An 18,186-nucleotide genomic window follows, 5' to 3' on the forward strand; every position below is an offset into this window, starting at 1 on the left:
GGGATAAACGAGCTGGCAGACTCAGGGAAGTTTGGTTGGGGGCATCCGTGTCTCTGTGCTGCTGAGAACTGGAGTCCTGGCCTCCGGGGTAAAGGATGGAGTGGAAGCTAACGACAGTGAGCTCTGGTGATGCTGTATTTCACACAGTGCCATCTGTCTGCAGCCCTTGTTTTGAGGCTTTTGGTAGCTAGTAAAGAAGAGGCACCTAAGGATAGAAACTATTGCCAGTAAGAACACTTTTGCACATATACTACTCGCATTTTTCTTATTCTTTTTTCCTCCAGGGTAAACAGTAGCATGGAAATGTCTGCAGGAGCAAATAAATGCAAGTAGGAGGTTTAAAACAAAACAAAACAAAACAGTGGCATTATCTCAGTAATTCAGTTAGTTAAATTAGAACATTTTTCACTGTTGAAAAGGCATTCCTTGCCCCTCAGGTGTCTCCTGTTTCTGGTGGAAGAACCTGGGTTGTTCTGATTTGTGTTGCTATTGTCTTTGCAGAATCAGCAAGTGCTGTTGTCAGTGGCCTTCTAATCCAGGACTGCCATATTGCAAGAACACACAGGCCCCAAAGCAAAATCTGAATAGATTCAGCCAGTGAAAAAGGTGAAAATTGACTTTCAGGTGATGATAGAATGTTAGAAGCTAGAGCTTTGGAAATTTTCCCTTGTGGTGTTATCCTGATTCTTTATCTCAGTATAAATTCATGTGGCTGTAGAGTGGCAAATTCTCCAAAGTTGACTTTTTTTTTTTTTTGCAAGCTTTTGTGCAAATGTGTAACATGAATATATCACATTGACATTGAGGGAATCACCCTGTAATTTTGTGGATAAAAAGTGCCATATCTATGACATTTGTAGTGTTGAAGAAATCTTTGAAATGTACAGAATCATAATTATTTACAAATTGATATTTAGTGTTTGGTATACTACCAAGTGGTAGCAGAATTTATTTATATATTTTTAAGTCTGTTACTTCTGATTTAACACCAAGAGTGTGGAGAGTCAAATCACTTTTCATGTGATTCTAGAATTTTCTTTGCTTTAGGTGATTTTTGAAGGATGATCAAGAATTCTTGCAAGACACTTAAGACTGTTTTACAGAGGAGTATTGTAACCGAGAATTTATAATGTAGGTAAATTTCTGTTATAATTTACTTATGGAAAAATGGTTCAATGTTACAAGATTTATAGAACAAAGAGTAGCTTCATGATCAATAAGTTAGGTTAAAACTGTATAAGTGAAAGGAAGAAGTCACACGTTAAAATTGATTATGTAATCAGTATATCACAGTATTTCTTCCAATATGTTCAGTAGTTATACTGTTAATGGCTGATGCTGAATTGTGATTCGTGCCATAGACAAGGAGAAAAGAACTGTGTGGAGCTAGCCCCAGTTTTATTATTTTCCCTCCAAATAGGTACCAGGTACTTCTAAGTCATCATGGTCACACAGATTTGCCCCCACCTGGTGCTTCTTTTGTATCCCTGTCTCAGTGAGTGGTTAATTCCTTCCACTTGGAGCTGGAAAGCTGGGAGCCTGCCTTGACTCATCCCTGTCCCTTAGTCCCTTCAGGCCCCACCAGTCCTCCAGGGCCTCCCTCTCAGTCTGTCCTTTTCTCCCCATCCATGCTTGCAATTCCTTCTATAAGCTCAGTGTGCTTTTTCTCATCTTACAGCAGCTCTGGCAAAGCTAAGGAAAAAGAGAAGGCATAAATAAATAGTACAGGCCAGAGTTCCATAGTAATCTGTGTCCTGGGCAGAATCTGGTATGCCTGTGTGCTATGAATGGTTAGTAACATTTTCAAAGGGTTGTTTTAAAAAGAAAAAAGGAATACACGTGACAGAGAGGGTTTGTTGCCTATAAAACTGGTCCTTAACAGAAAATGTTTGTTGACCCCCTGGCATAGGCATGGCAGTGAAAACTGGAATACAGTTATACGTGTGGTCAATAGGAAACAGTCATGTGAACATCTTTTTTTCATTAGTTTGAAATTTTAGATGAAACAGATAGCTCCCTTGAGAAATAAAAACAACTGAAAATTGCAGCTGACTCAAGAATAAGTAAAAAGCCCTAAGGAAATTAGATCATTAGTTAAAACTCTTTGTGTCTGTCTTGCATACATACTCCAAAACTCTGGTTAAATGAGGTATTACCTTCCCCCATACATACATATGTATACATATATACACACATAATTGTCATGTGATTGAGGGAGACAAGCCTGAACTGTGTGGGTGGGGCATCAGGAAGGGTGGCCTTTGGAACTCTTGATCATGAGCTGAGGCTGTGCTCTGCAGGCGGAATTCTTCAGGAAAATCTCAGCTATACTCTGAAGGCTTTTCAACTGATTGGATCAGGCCCACCCAGATTTTTCTTGGATTATCTCCTTTACTTAAGGTCAGCAGATCACAGACTTGAATCACATCTGCTAAATACCTCTGCAGCAACAGTTGGATTAGCATTTGAATAACTGGGGACTAGCCAAATTGACCTGTAAAGCTGACCTTCATGGGTGGTTTCTGCCAAACTTTCAAAGTACTGGTAATAATCTTTATACAATGTTCCAGAGACTACAAAGAAAAGTCCTTAATTTATTGTCTAAATAATGTAACTTTGATAACAAAACAATACAAAGCTAAGAGAGTAAAGTCATAAGCAGATCTCAACATGAAAACTGCAAAGATGCTAAGCAAAATTTGAGCACCCAAGTTGCTGCTAGTTGCTACCCACCTGTCTTTAAAGGACATAGACAGTAAGAATTAAAGAAGAAAGATGCCCAGCTATCCTTATGATTATCTTCATAGAAATTGGAGGAGAATTTCTGTGCGGAAATTGGAAGAGAATCTATTGGCAATGTATTGGAATTAATGATTAGTAAAGTTGTATTGGTTATAAGGATATAATAAAAAGTCATTTGAACCTGAATAATTACATTACCAATGGAAGTAAATCTAATAAAAGATGAACAGTGTCTTTAAGGAGAAAGTTGTAAAACTTTTTTAAAGTTTAATTTCTGACAGTTATGGGTTATTTTTTTCTGATAGTTATGTGTTAAAATCACCCATTGTGATTACAGATTTATAGCATGTTATATTTATATCAGTTAACATATAAATGGAAGTAAAATATACATGTGAGATTTACAGATTGTGAGTTTTGATAAGTGCATGCACCCAATCAAGTCATCCCTTAGAGAGTATCTGTCTCAACTCCCACAGATAAACTAGTGTTGTGATTTTTGTCACTCTAGATTAATTTTGCATGCACTTGAATCATGCAGTGTGTACTCTCATGTCTGGCTTCTTTTTTCCAACAGAATTTTTGAGATCCACCCAAGTTGAATGTGTCATTAGTTCATTGTTTTGTATTGCTAAGTAGTATTCAATGGGCAATTAGGTTGTTTCCAGTTTGAGGGTATTATGAATAATGCTTGTTTTTCCAGACAAATACTTTCATTCATTTTGGGTAAATGAATACCTCTGAGTGGCACATAGGTTGGGTGTGCGTTTTAACTTTACAACATAACAAGCAGTTTTCCAAAGAAGTTCGTCATTTCACACTTCTCACTAGCGTATATGAAAGTTCCAGTTGCTCCTTATGCTCCCTAACATTTGGTGTTGTCAGTGTTTTTAATTTTAGTCATTCTGGTGGGCGTGAAATGATATAGGTTTCACTTGCTTTTCTTAATGGCTTATGATTTTGAGTACCTTTTCATGTGCGTGTTTACAATTTGTATATCTTCTCTTTGAAGTGTCCATTCTAGTCTTTGCCTCTTTTTTATGGGGTGGTTTATATTTTTGTTATTGATATGTAGTAGGACATTTTATATATTCTAGGTTGAAGTTCTCTGTCAGATGCATATATTGTGAACATTTTCTCCTGGTTTGTGCATTGTTTTTCAATTTCTTTTACTGGTGTCTTTTTATGAACAGCAGATTTTATGTTGGATGAAATCACATTTATCATAGTTTTCTTTTTTTGTTTAGTGGCTTTGTTTCCTCTTGAAGAAATCTTTGTCTACTCAGGATATTGTAGTGTGTATGTTTGTGTTGGTTTAGCAATTTTCGTTTTTACATCTAGGTTTATAAGCTGTGGCAGATTAACTGTTGGGAATACTATGAGGTAGAGGGTTGAAGGGTTCAAGCTGCTCACAATTTCACCTCCCCAACCCAGGCCTACCACTGTTGAAAGTACTTTTATTTCTTTAATGATTAGCTTTGTTGCATTTATCAAAATAAATTGGCTGTGTATACCTGAAATTGTTTCTGGACCCTGTTTTGTGACATTAATCTGTTTGTTTATTCCAGTTATGCCAGTACTATACTACCTTGATTGCTGTGGCTTTGTAGTGAGATTTGAAAGCAGGTAGTGCAAGGCATCCAAATTCATGCTACTATTTTAATGTTGTTTTAGCTTTTCTGAGTCCTTTGCTCTTCTTTATACATTTAAAAACTTTATTTTGAAGTAGTTTAATGCATCAAGCTGCAAAACAGTATAATTTCTAAGTACCTTTCCCCCAGCTTTCCTTAATGATATGTCTTTCCTTAAGTATATGTCTTCAGTGGCTGCAATATTGCCCTCAAAGCGGCAAAAATTGGTATTGGGGGAGAAAATAATCTTACCTTTTTAATGTACAAAGCATTGTAACACATGTAGTACATAAGCAGATAGACAATTTATCTGTGAAATGAACATTTCATGGGGGTTATTAGGGGAAAATGCATATAAAGCCTCTTTTAAGGGAAAAAGTGGAAAAAAAAAAGTTGAGACACCCTGCTTCCTCAGCTCTTAACTGTTGGCCGCCAGGGATCTGTTTTCCTTCATTCTGATTTTGTTACTTTAAGAATATTAGGTAAATGGAATTAAACAAGGTGTAACCCTTTGAGATTGTCTTTTCATTCAGCATGGTGCCCTTGAGACCCATCCAGAGTCTTGCTATTGCTGCATGTCAGTAGTTCGCTTTGTTTTATTGTTCAGTGATACTCCACTGTTTATCTATTCACCTGTTGAAAGACTTTTGGATAATTTCCATGTTTTGGCTGTTACAGATAAAGCTGGGATGAACATTTGTTTACAGTTTTTTGTGGGAATGGAAGTTTTCATTTCTTTAAGATAAATCCTGAGGGGTGTATTTGCTGGATCATATGGAGTATATGTTTAACTTTGTAAGAAAGTGGCCAGTTACCTTCCAGAGTGGCTGTGCCATTTAGTGTTCCCACCAGCCATGAGAGAGATCCAGTTACTCGACGTTCTTGATAGCACTTGGTAGTATATTTTGTTATCTTAGCTGTCTTAATGGGTCTGTAGTGGTATCTTTTTATAACTTTAATTTAGATTTCCCTAATGGTATTGAGTATCTCTTCATATGCTATTCATTTTACATATATCTTCCTTACTAGAATGTCTGTTCAAGACTTTTGTCAATTTGTAATTGGATTGTTGTTTTCTCAGTGTCAAGTGTTAACGTGTCTGTATGTTCTAGATACAGTTACTTTGTCTGACATGAGATGTGCAGATACTTTTTTTCCCTAGTATGTAGCTTGTCTTTTTATCTTCTTAACAGGAGCTGTTGGAGAGTGAAAGTTCTTAATTTTGATAAAGTTTTATTATTGATTTTTTATTTTTATGGGTCATGAGTTTGCTGTCATATTTAAGAATTGACTCATTGATTAACTCTGTTATAAAGATTTTCTCCTTTGATTTCTTCTAGTTTTTTTTCCTTTAACTTTTTAGACTTTTGAAATAATTATAGACTCATAGAAATTGCAAAAATTCCGAATATCTGTCATGTGCTCTTCACCCTTCTTCTCCAACAGTGACATCTTCTGTAACTGTAGGATACTAGAAAAATAACCACATAGTGCCAGGAAAGGTTTAGGGGTTCCTGGCCTTAAGTGTCACTAGGTAGATAATGGGAAACTTCCTGATCTTTTGGAGATAAGTGCCTGTACTTACTTATTTTACCCATGACCTAAAGGCAGCAGAGGAATGACCCACTTTGGCTCCTGCTGTGGTGTTTTGACTCATGATGCTTCCATTTCCTGTGTAGGGAGGTCTCCAGTTCCCAGCTTCTGCTGCTTCAGAGCTTGCAGCATCATCGACTATTGGCATCAGTGTTTTCCTGGCAACCTCCTTTCATCTGATCACATCTACCTTTTGTCTTTCAGAATTCCTGATCATTTGGATTCCCAGAGGATCCTTTTTTTTTCAGGATTCTCTAGGAATTTGAGGCACAGGTGCTCAAGCTACCATTTTAGTCTAGCTGTGGTAGTTTTTCTGTGCACACGTGGGTCTACCTTTTCTTCTTCTGCCAGCTCTCTTTCTTAAGCAGCTCTTATTACTTGGTAGAGAAACTCCTTGCATTTCTCTTAATCCTGGATCTCTTCATCTATCTTTGCACCTCAGTATTGATGAAAATCCTTTTTTTGGATTATAGTCATTAAAAAATTATAACACTTTAGTCTGTTTAATTTTGTTAAGACTACATGGAATATGTTATCAAATAAAAGTGTTGCAACATCATTTGTAGAAATATTTTGAAAGATGTTGCCTATGTCCCTCACATTTTTTCTGTTGTCTATAAAACAATATTTAGAAAGATTTTCAGTGACTAAAATAATTGCTATTTTATGAGGTTACAAAAGAGTCACTTTTAAATATGTTTGCATAGGCTTTTACTTATTTTTATTAATACATATATTTTGGCCACTCCTGCAGCATGTGGAAGTTTCTGGGCCAGGGATCAAACCTGCATTACAGCAGCGACCTGAGCCACTGCAGTGACAATGCTGGATCCTAAATCCACTGAGCCACCAGGGAACTCCTGCATAAGCTTTTATTTTAAGTAAACCATAGTGCTTATTTTCCTGCTAAATGGTGATTTACTTGAGACTTTACTATATTAAAGAAAGATCTTTTTCTTCTTCCAGAACAGCATCTCAGACATGTTGAAAAAGATGTTTTGATCCCTAAAATTATGAGAGAAAAGGCCCGAGAGAGGTGCTCTGAACAAGTTGAAGGTAAGATTCAGATATTCATGTAAAGATAAAATACTTTTTTTAATAATATAATTTGAATTTAATCCTTAGCCTCAGAGTCAAGAAGTCAGTGAATTAATATGTATGAATTTCTTCTCACTCTTTCAGTAAGACACCAGTTATTTCAACTTTCAGAGCTTCCTAGTGGTGTTCAATTCATTTACAATTTAAAAATATTCTCCCAAATTCCTAGCAAAAAACATTTTTTTCTGGATGTGTGGTTGCATATGGAAAAAATTTGTATTTGTATTTTGGGGAAACATGTTATTCTGGTGATTTTGATAGGGCAAGAAGAAACATCAAATGTAATATGTGCCTATTTTTCCTGTGTCAGCATGCATGTAGATACATATTCTGAGATGATTTTCTTTGTTGTCATTGACTGTTACTGAATTGTTAATGGAATCTCAGTAGTACTTGCAATGAGTCTTTTTCAAAACTTTTTTTTCTACAGTTTATATTTCTGAGTGGAAGATATTTATGACATGCGTGCACTAAGCACCCACATGTGTGTGTTTTTCATTGGGAAATGTTTTTTTAACATGAAATACTCCTGTAGTCTATGAATCTAGAGATGTGTTGTTGGTTAATATGTCATATTACAATGAAGAATATAAACAAAACAGTAGAAGGTGAAAGATGAGGCCCTAAATGATGGGTAATTAGTAAAGCAGATGGCAGTAATAGTGTAGAAATATCTTTTCATAAAAATCTACCTCTTGGAATGGCCATCTCAAAGAAGTAGTGGTAAAATTTTGTCGACCTAGAATATCATCCTGCATCCCTTTTCCCTTTCTCTTGTAGTCATGTTGAAGGACCACTGAAGTTCTTAGTGGGACTGAAGGGCTGCACTTCCCCTGCAAATGTCTCCACAGGGAAGCCAGGCTGGGTCAACTGAACTTTTGGAGCTCTGTCAGTATCACTTGGATGCTAGAAATATTTTGGTCCCTTAGATGCTACCTCCTTAGAGAATGACCTCTGGGATTGATGGATAGAGGCAATAAAAGAGTAGGTAGGTCCTCAGGAGTGACACTGCATTATGGTCATTTTTTTTTTTTTTCCTAGAAGAAGTCCAATTCACTATCCATTGCACAGTGGAGCCACCTTGTTTCTTTTTCTTAAATTAAATATTTTATTATGAGCTATTCCATGTTTTAAATCCATCTGTAAATTAAGTTTGAATGAACTCTACTATAGATGAATTTATTAACAAATTATCAGTAATTTATTATTATCATTCTGTGGTCCTGCTTTCATTCTGAATTGGTTGTCTAATCAGAGCACCTTCCTTTAGGGAAGTTACTCCACTGGCACCTGCAGGTTAGGTTCAGTGCATACCTAGCATTGGCAGATGTCATGCTGATGGTCTCAGGAGATGATCCTCTGCTTACCTCATAGGACTTTTAGAAGGCTATAGCCTGATTCAAGTGAGGGCAGATGAAACTTAAAAATGGATAATAAGGGAGTTGCCATTGTGGTGCAGCGGAAACGAATCCATCTAGGAACCATGGGGTTGCGGGTTTTGATCCCTGGACTCGCTCAGTGAGTTAAGGATCCAGCGTTGCCATGAGCTGTTGGTGTAGGTCAAAGACGTTTCTTGGATCCTGCTTTGCTGTGGCTGTGGCATAGGCCAGCAGCTATAGCTCTGATTCAACCCCTAGCCTGCGAACCTCCATATGCCGCGGGTGTGGCCCTAAAAAAAAGAACAAAAATAAATAAATAAATAAAGGGATAAGAAAATGATGGGGTTAACTTTTCACTATCAGGAAAATTATTTACTTATTACTGACATATTGGTCCAAAATTACAAATGTGGAATTCCTGCTGTGGCGTAGTGGGTTAAGAATCTGACTGAAGTGGCTTGGGTCACTGTGGAGGTGCAGGTTCTGTCCCCTGCTCAGTGCAGTGAGTTAAAGGATCTGGCATTGCTGCAGCTGTGGCATTGGTTGCAGCAGCGTCTCAGATTCAGTCCCTGGCCTGGGAACTCCATATGCTGTGCATGTGGCTACAAAAAAAAAAAAAAAGATAGAAAAACCCCCACAAAATTATAAACATGAGTTGGATTCTGTTTTGTAATGCATACTTCAAGAATATCTAGAATGAAAGAATGCTAGCTGAGTTTTTACTCACATGATTCAGATGAAAATACAAAATGATTGGGTTTAAGTTTCAGAACTACTTTGCTTATTATTACTCTTAGACCATGAAACTTTAATTTTGGTCTTCAAAATGAAAGAACTGTCGTATAACTTTAAAATACTTACTTGTAATGATACAGGAAAGAAAATGTTTGATTTTTTTTCTTCTTTATTAAAACTTAAGTTGTTTAGGATGTTGACATTGTTAAGTTTTGTTTTGTTTTTTCCATATGCCTAATATCTTCTGAAGACTGAAAGCATCTTAAAATTTGAAATTCATTTGGGTTATTTCAATGCATTTGTCCTTACTAGAGCATGTTATAACAAATGCTCTTTGAATATTTGAATTTTAATAGATAATGATATATTGATTTTTTTAGGCCATATGGCCCCAAACATGTTTTAGGGTCTAAAATTGATTATTTTATAAAAGAATGATCCTTAGTACCCTTCCTGTTTAACCATGTGAATTAGGAAAGAATGTACATTGCCATTACTCAAGCAGGAGCAGAACAGCTACATTTAAACTGAACAGTAAGACATAATTTAGAATCAGGACACTTCCATTACAGTCTGTTTACTATTTATAGCCTTTGCTTTATTAAATAATTACAGAGTTTTATATAAAAGCATTATGCATTCTAATTGTATACCTTTTGGATAAAGATATAGGAATTTTAATAAGTGATCTGACTTTCTGTGAAATGCCTGAAATATGATTATGTAGGAAAGCTTTTCTGTTTGCCTTTTTTTTTTTTTCCATGTCATTTCAACCTGGCTGATCATAAGAATTGGGTCAGGCTGCCAGTAACTTAGGTTTGTGAAGGGAATGGAACAGCTTTTCCAGTGACAAAGAGAAATGAAATCACTTTCAATGAAAAAAAGATGCCTCATTATAGTCACCAACAGCAGTTATTGACAGCCACACTTCCTATTAACGAGGAGCATTTAACTAAGAGTTTGGCTGTTGGATCTTTGGACTTGATCTAATTTGCTAGCATTAATTAGTTTCTTTTGAGCACAGACACTTGGTGCTCACAGCTATAGATTTGGAGGGCTAATTAGGATAGAAAATTGAACAGAATGGGGTAAGGCATTAACCTTCCACCATTACCAGCTGGGACACTGATAAAGACCACAGCGTCCAAATGCTCCCTTTTGATGTGAAGAGTATCCTAATGAATATCAATTTCAGCCAGGTTGCTATATTCTTACTAGTTCTCTCTTCATTATAAGTTTTAACCAGCTTCCATGTACCTTCATTATCTGTATATCCACTCTTGGTTTTTACTGTACACTGATTTAGTCCGAGTTGCACATTTCACCTTATGTTTAGATACAATTAAATTTGTCTTAACTTAGTAGATAACATTTAGAATGTTTCATCATTGTATCCCCTAAGACTTATAAAATTTCATATCTATAATTACATGATTCTAATTCTACTGTTAGCTTTTATAAAGTCACAGTAATTTCACCATTTCAATATAATGAAAATTATAACCTGCAGCAAGGAAATTATGGCTTTTGGGTGACAGTTAAGCAGTTTTTGTATTAACGTGATGTCAACTGGGGAATCTTTGTCTTTATAAAGTAGACTTTTTGGTTTCTTTTTGAAGAGAAAAAGAATGCTCATCATCTTTTCCTTTGGAACGTAATTTTGATTTGATGAGTTAAGATGGCTCAACTTGGAGATTTCACACAGAATTGAGAATCCTGGTCTTAACTCTTGCATAAGCTTTCCCAAGTTTATAAACTCTATTGGTAGAGCATATATTAGAAAGGCAGTTGAACAGATGATTTAAATGGAAAACTGAATTTTATAGTATTCTTTTGCCAGTGGCATCAATGGCAGTGACTAGAGCCGCTGAAATAAATGGCCAGAGTAGCATAGTAAGTCCTGAATACACTGGATTGGAACTGAAGAAAACTTCTAGAATGACTGTCTCTGGCTTTCTCCTTCTGTCTCCCCGCTTCCCAAAAACCAAAGCAGAAATCCCCTTCCATTTCCTGGATCTGGGATTTACCAACTAGTGGTTTTTAGGAAGATGGTTTGATGACCTCTGAAGGTTATTTTCCTCTCTGTGACTTTTTCCATGTGTTTGACTCTTCACTAATTTAATGATTTATATTTTCTGTGTTAGTAGTATAGTTTAAAATACGGGTTGTTGTATACTATTGGTAAAGTATGTGTTTTAGAGTTATAATTTTTTTTTTCTTGGAAACAGCCTTCCTAAGAGGAAGAGTCACTGAATTGTAAAAATTCATTATATTTCTTTGCTTTTTTTGAATTGCAGTTGATATGAAGTTTCTGTTTTGAATAATGAAGTTTGCTTTAAAAATAATGAGAGCCTTTTTTTCTTTTTGCTGTGACAGATTAGGACCAAAAAATTACTTTGACATCAGGGATGGCCTGGAACTTTCTTTAACCTGAATTATTTTCTCCTACTCATTGACTCCTTTCATCCCTTGGCCTTTTATCTTATTTCAGTGTTTTTGTTTGTTTGTTTTTTTATGTTAGTGTTTTCTGTCACAGTCTTTTTGACCTATTGGCCAATATGTAGGGTTGGTTCTAAAGGAATTGTATAAAGTATAAGGAAGCATGGGTTGTCTATTTGAAACATCCCAGAACTGTAGTCAAATAACGCAGAAGCTTGATAAAGTGCCCACCCTCTTTATCAGTCTGTTGGGCTGCACTTCTCAGGGCTATAAGGCGTGTACTCTCCCAACTTCAAAACTAAAGGAAGAGCTGGGAGTCAGCAGCAAAGATACCAGTGGTTTAAGGATGGTAGTGGTGGGGGAGATTGCTCACTACAGGGGGAATTGACATCAGGTTGGCTCACTGGTTACCAGGGAAACCAGCGGAGGGTTGAGCCCCTCACCACTGCTTTGATAAGAGCAGTCACTAGTTGGGGTCTGGGGCAAATGCACAGAAAGGTCAGTTCTGTGATCAGGGTATCAGTGAGGCAGGAACTAGTCTTGTAGGGGACATACAGAGAGCAAGAGCACAGCCGTCTGGAGTGGCCTGACCACACAGTCACATACAACTGAAATGAGTTACATTTTCACTAAATTCCAAAGATGGGTGATTTAACAGAAAAAGCCAAATTAAGAATGCTTAGGGTATTATTTAGGATATTTGCAGGCTGAGAACTATCAAAACATCACTCAAACAGATTGGAGGGCCACAGACTGTAAGTGCTCCAAGGAATAAATCTTCTGTCCAACTCGGGTACTGTCCAAAGTTTTTCTTTTTTTAATTTTTTTAATGATTTTTATTTTTTTCCATTATAGTTGGTTTACAGTGTTCTGTCAGTTTTCTACTGTACAGCAAAGTGACCCAGTCATGCATATAGATACATTCTTTTTATATTATCCTCCATCATGTTCCATTACAAGTAACTAGCTATAGTTCCCTGTGCTACACAGCAGGATCCCATTGCTTATCCATTCCAGATGCAATGGTTTGCATCTATTAACCCCAATCTCCCAGTCCATCCCACTCCCTCCCCCTCCCTCGTGGCAACCACAAGTCTGCTGTCCAAGTCCATGAGTTTCTTTTCTGTGGAAAGGTCCATTTGTGCCATATGTTAGATTCCATATTTAAGTGATATCATATGATGTTAGTCTTTCTCTTTTTGACTTACTTCACTTAGTATGAGAGTCTCTAGTTCCATTCACGTTGCTGTAGATGGCATTATTTTGCTCTTTTTTGTGGCTGAGTGGTTTTGTACCTGTGTTATCATGTGTATTTTTTGCCATTTAAGCAGTTCACCAGTGTTAACTAACACTGAAGCAGAAATGCCTCACATCTTCAGTTTGGATATATTAGGAGGATAGTATATAAAGTCACCAAATGTGATGAATATCTGTTATTTATAAAATTATGTTATATATTCTAAGAAATATGAAGAGATTTAGGACATAGTTCCTCTTCTTTGAACCTACACTGTACCCTGTCAGGGTACCTGAGACACCACCCCTGGGTTTGGTGATTTCCTAGAAGACTCATAGTACTAAGTTCTCATGGTACTTAGTCCAGAGGAAACCAGGTTCAAGCCAAGAGTTCCCTCCTATTAGTCACTCAATGTGAGCTTAATTCCTCCGTGGTTGAATTATGGCAACGTGTGAAATGTTGTTTCCAGGGAAACCATTAGAGTTTCAAAGAAGAGGAACTGTGCCTTAAATCTCAGTCCTCAGACTTTTAACTGAGAGTCCGTCACATGGTAACCTCTATAGTGTGTACCAAAACACCGGACTCCTAGAGGAAAGTAGCTATTCACCACAAACCACGTGGTTTATATGGACAGTTTCAGCACAGTGAGTTGCTCTTACCAATTAGGGAATGGTGGGAACACTTGCAAAATCCAGATTCTCATGCCAGCTAAGGGCCAGCCTTGCAGCAGTATCAGGCCTGCCGTGGACACAGTAAAAGTTATTATTTTAACTTTAATCATCTTATAATGCTCGATTAAGTAATTGTGTGTTTAATAAAAGACTTTTGGGCCTGATGTCCTGCCAGTGACAACATGAGTAATAGAACCTCTTTCAATCACAAACACAACTGAATGATTTTTAAAACAACTTAATGAAGTATATAATGGTCATTACTCATTGATTTAGTGGTTTTCAGTTACATTTACTAATTCACACTTCTGTTGTAGGACGTAATGACTTATGATTATCTTCTTTCTGAATAATGGCAATTTTGTAATAAAATTATCTTTGGACATCAGTACTCTTGAGTAAAATGGCTAGTTCTTTTTTCCCAGAGGAAAGTGCAGTATGTTTTAGTTTTAGAAATTAAGTTAAATCTTTTTTTTGTCTTTTTTTTTTTTTTTTTTTTTAGGGCCGCATCTGTGCCATGTGGAGGTTCCTAGGCTAGGGGTCTAATTGGAGCTACAGTTGCTGGCCTACACCAGAGCCACAGCAACTCCAGATCTGAGCCTCTTCTGAGACCTACACCAAAGCTCACAGCAATGCCAGATGCTTAACCCACTGAGCAAGGCCAGGGATCAAACCCACAACCTCATGGTTCCTAGTCGAATTTGTTTCTGATGCACCACAACAGGAAATTAAATTAAATCTATAAATGCTAAAATTTTTTTTATATAGTTAGTTCGTTGTTTAGGGCCACACCCATGGCACATGGAAGTTCCCAGGCTAGGGTCTGCAGCTGCCAGCCATAGCAATGCCAGATCTGACCCACATCTACGACCCACACTATAGCTCACAGCAACTCTGGATCCTTAACTCACTGAGGCCAGGGATCAGTCCTCCATCTGCATGGATACTAGTTGGGTTCATTACCCCTGAGCCACAATGGGAACTCTATAAATGATTATTCTTTAAATGACTAAATTAGGAAATTTTGTCCGGGCAGATGAATTTTAATATTTTAAGCAACTGATTTATACAGCTTATCAGTGAAGGTATAAGAGTGAAAAGTCAGCATTTGAACACAAACAAAAAAATGACATGGCTTGAGACTTAGAAATATTGTTAAAATGGGTAAATATTATTAATATGATATATGAATAATAACTGTTTTATTAGTACTTCATTAACGTTTTTATTATTTTCCTAGATTTCTTAGCTATTCAACTTTTAGTTATTTTGCTGTAATAGACTAAAATCCTTTCATCTTATGAGCAATTAATCCAAAATTAAATGTGATCTTTAAACAGTACCATGCCCTTGTGTATAAAATCTGAGTACAAGATCACACGTCATTTAAGCTACCTGATGATCTTTAAGTTGTGATTGGATTCTTTCCAGATAATCAGAGCCTGTGACGGTAAATTTCTTGTAAATATTCACAGATAATTATACTTTGATTGAATACATTCTTATAGGAATCTTGTATGTCTGTGGAAAAGTAAAGGGGAAGTTTGGTTTGTACAAAAATCTGGTACTCTAGATTGGTAGGTTTGGAGCTCTGAAAAATAAACAGTTCTTTTTGGAATGGGGTTATACTTTGCTTCAAACTGTAATCTGTAAAACAGATAAAAGCAGTATTTTTTGTATTAATACAAATAATTTTGTTAGGGTCAAAAAATGAAAAAAACATTGTATTATTTTCATGAAGCAAATTTTAAATCAGATGTTGTAGATTATAGTTTCAGCCTAGTATGTATTTCCCAGTTCATTTTTGTGGTTTTCTTTTTTGAGGGATGCAGAATATAGAGTAAATCCTAAATCACATAAAGAAAGGAGTTCTAAGTAATGATTTCTTCTAATTTACTCACATTTTCAGAGTATTATTCAACTAAATAGATATAACAAATTTTCTTCTGAGGCCCATGAACAAATTTATCTGGTATGTATGATATCTGGTATCACACATCATTTATTTGGTAGGTAAGATATATGGTATCATACTTAAATATATTGATGTCTCCAAAGTTTTAGTGTTTAATAATACTGTATGCATATGTTTTAGTGTTAGTCCATTATTACATGACTAAAAATATATTTTTTGCAAAGCAGATGCAGAATTTCCAGATTTCCCTTAAGCACTTTCACTTAGGGTTATATGGAACATAATTCTTAAACAATACCTACTGAGGAGTTCCTGTCGTGGCGCAGTGGTTAACGAATCCAACTAGGAACCATGAGGTTGCGGGTTCAATCCCTGGCCTTGCTCAGTGGGTTAAGGATCCGGTGTTGCTGAGAGCTGTGGTGTAGGTTGCAGACGCGGCTTGGATCTCATGTTGCTGTGGCTCTGGTGTAGGCGGGTGGCTACAGCTCCGATTCAACCCCTAGCCTGGGAACTCCATATGCAGCAGGAGTGGCCCAAGAAAATGGCAAAAAGACAAAAAAAAAAAACCTACTGAGTATTTACCATATGCTAGTCACCATTATGTGAATAGTAAAAAACAAACATATTTGCCATTGTAACCGTGACATCTCAGTGAAGGAGTGAGGTAAATATTATAAGTTATTGTAAGTAAATAGAAATGATCTGGAGAATAATGAAGTTGGGTCAGGGTAGTGGGGAAAGTACTGGGGTTAGAAGGGGCTGCAGTTTTTAAGGGGTGGTCAATATAGGTCTCACTGAGACAGTGACATTTGGACAGAATTCTTGAAGGAGGTGAGGGAGGGAGGGAGACTTACAGGTATCTCTGGGAAGAACGATGTGAACGGAAGGAGTAGCGTGTGGAAAGATGCTGCAGCACTGGGTGAGCTGGCATGTTTGAGGAACCCCCAGAGGTCTCTGTGGTTAAAGGGAGAGTTCAGCAGGGCGAAGGGGGCAGAGGTAGAGTCCTGTCAGCACTGAGGAGCCAAGTGAAGGACATCGATGGCTTTGAACAGTGGAATGAAATAGGGTCTGATTTTTGATGTAATAGCATGGCTTGCCACCGTGTTAAGAGTAGTTGGAATAGGGGCAAGGCAAATGAGGGACTCCAAGGTAAGGATGTGACTCTGATAGCCCAGATGACAGGTGACGGTGGATCAGAGGGTGGCAATGATGGAGATGGTGAGGGTGAGCACATCCAGGATATATTTTGAAGACAGAGTTAAGAGAGAAAACAATGAGTCTCTGTTATTTGTCCTGAAATAGTAATGGATGGAGTTGTGGTTAATAGAGATGGGGAAAACTGCGTGTGGAGAAATTTTAGTATTTTATTTTAGTTTTTGGTGATTAATCGATCAGGATTTTAGTTTTAGACATGTTAACATTTTTTAAATCAATTTTTTAAAAAAATTATTAAACTATAGTTGATTTACAAGTTGTATTAAGTCCCTCTGTGTAGCAAAGTGACTCAGTTATACATATATACATTCTTTTTTATAATTTGCATTGATTTACCACAGGTATGGGCTATAGTTCCCTGTGTTGTACCGCAGGGCCTTGTTGTTTAACCATCCTGTATATAATAGTTTGCATCTGCTAATCCCAGACTCCTAATCCTTCTAGCTCCCAACCCCTCCCCCTTGGCAACCACAAGTCTGTTCTCTATGTCTATGAGTCTTTCTATTTTGTGGATAGGTTTATTTGTGTCATATTTTAAATTCCAAATGTAAATGATATCATATGATATTTGTTTTTCTCTTTCTGACTGGCTTCACTCAGTATGATAATCTCTAGAACCATCCATGTTGCTGCATTTTTTATGGCTGAGTAATATTCATATGTATGTGTTTATCATTATTCATTCATCTGTTGGACATTTAGGTTGTTTCTGTGTATTGAATATTGTATATAGTGCTGTAGTGAACATAGGGTTGCATGTATCTTTTCAAATTATAGTTTTATCTGGGTATATGCCCAGGAATGGGATTGTTGGATCATATGGTAATTCTGTTTTATTTTTTCGAAGAACTTTCATACTGTTTTCCACAGTGGGTGCACCTGTTTACATTCCCACCAACTCTGTAAGAGGGTTCCATTTTCTCCACGCCCTTTCCAATTTGTTATATGTAGACCTTTTAATGATGGCCATTTTGACTGGCGTGAGGTGGTACTTCATTGTAGTTTTGATTTGCATTTCTCTAATAATTAGTGCCATTGAGCATGTTTTCATGGGCCTGTTGGCCATCTGTATGTCTTCTTTGGAGAAATGTCTCTTAAAATCTTCTGCCCATTGTGGATTGGGTTATTTGGTTTTTTGTTGTTGTTGTATGGGCTGTTTATGTATTTTGGAAATTAAGCCCTTGTTGGTTGCATCATTTGTAAATAATTTCTCCCAATCTGTACGTTGTGTTTTTGCTTTGTTTCTGGTTTCCTTTTGCTATGCAGAAACTTACAAGTTTGATTAGGTCCCATTTGTTTATTTTTGCTTTTATTTCTGTTGCCTTGGGAGATTGACCTGAGAAAACATGGGTACAGTTTATGTCAGAGAATGTTTTGTGTGTGATCTCTTCTAGGAGTTTCATGTGTTGTGTCTTATATTTATGTCTTAGCATGAAGCCTGTGCCACTGGATCCTTTTTTTTTTTTCTTTTTTTTCTCAGGGCTGCACTCATGGCGTATGGAGGTTCCCAGGCTAGGGGGCTAGGGGTCGA

At 36.8% G+C, this 18,186-nt stretch overlaps 1 protein-coding gene across 5 annotated transcripts in view; it reads left to right on the forward strand.

Moving 5' to 3' along the window:
• The window catches only part of CMC1 (C-X9-C motif containing 1), a 71,556-nt gene that overhangs the window by 10,371 nt on the left and 42,999 nt on the right, over positions 1-18,186 (forward strand). For 2 of the 5 annotated variants that reach the window (XM_047769288.1, XM_047769298.1), the window contains exon 2: positions 6,933-7,022. In XM_047769288.1, coding sequence (XP_047625244.1) covers positions 6,933-7,022 — 90 coding nt within the window. Of the gene's footprint in view, positions 1-501; positions 607-1,047; positions 1,132-6,932; positions 7,023-18,186 lie in introns of all 5 variants that reach the window. The other 3 variants (XM_047769289.1, XM_047769293.1, XM_047769292.1) reach the window with 3 other exon arrangements.

Source organism: Phacochoerus africanus, chromosome 1 (genome assembly GCF_016906955.1).
Source record: "Phacochoerus africanus isolate WHEZ1 chromosome 1, ROS_Pafr_v1, whole genome shotgun sequence".
NCBI classification, from domain to species: domain Eukaryota; kingdom Metazoa; phylum Chordata; class Mammalia; order Artiodactyla; family Suidae; genus Phacochoerus; species Phacochoerus africanus.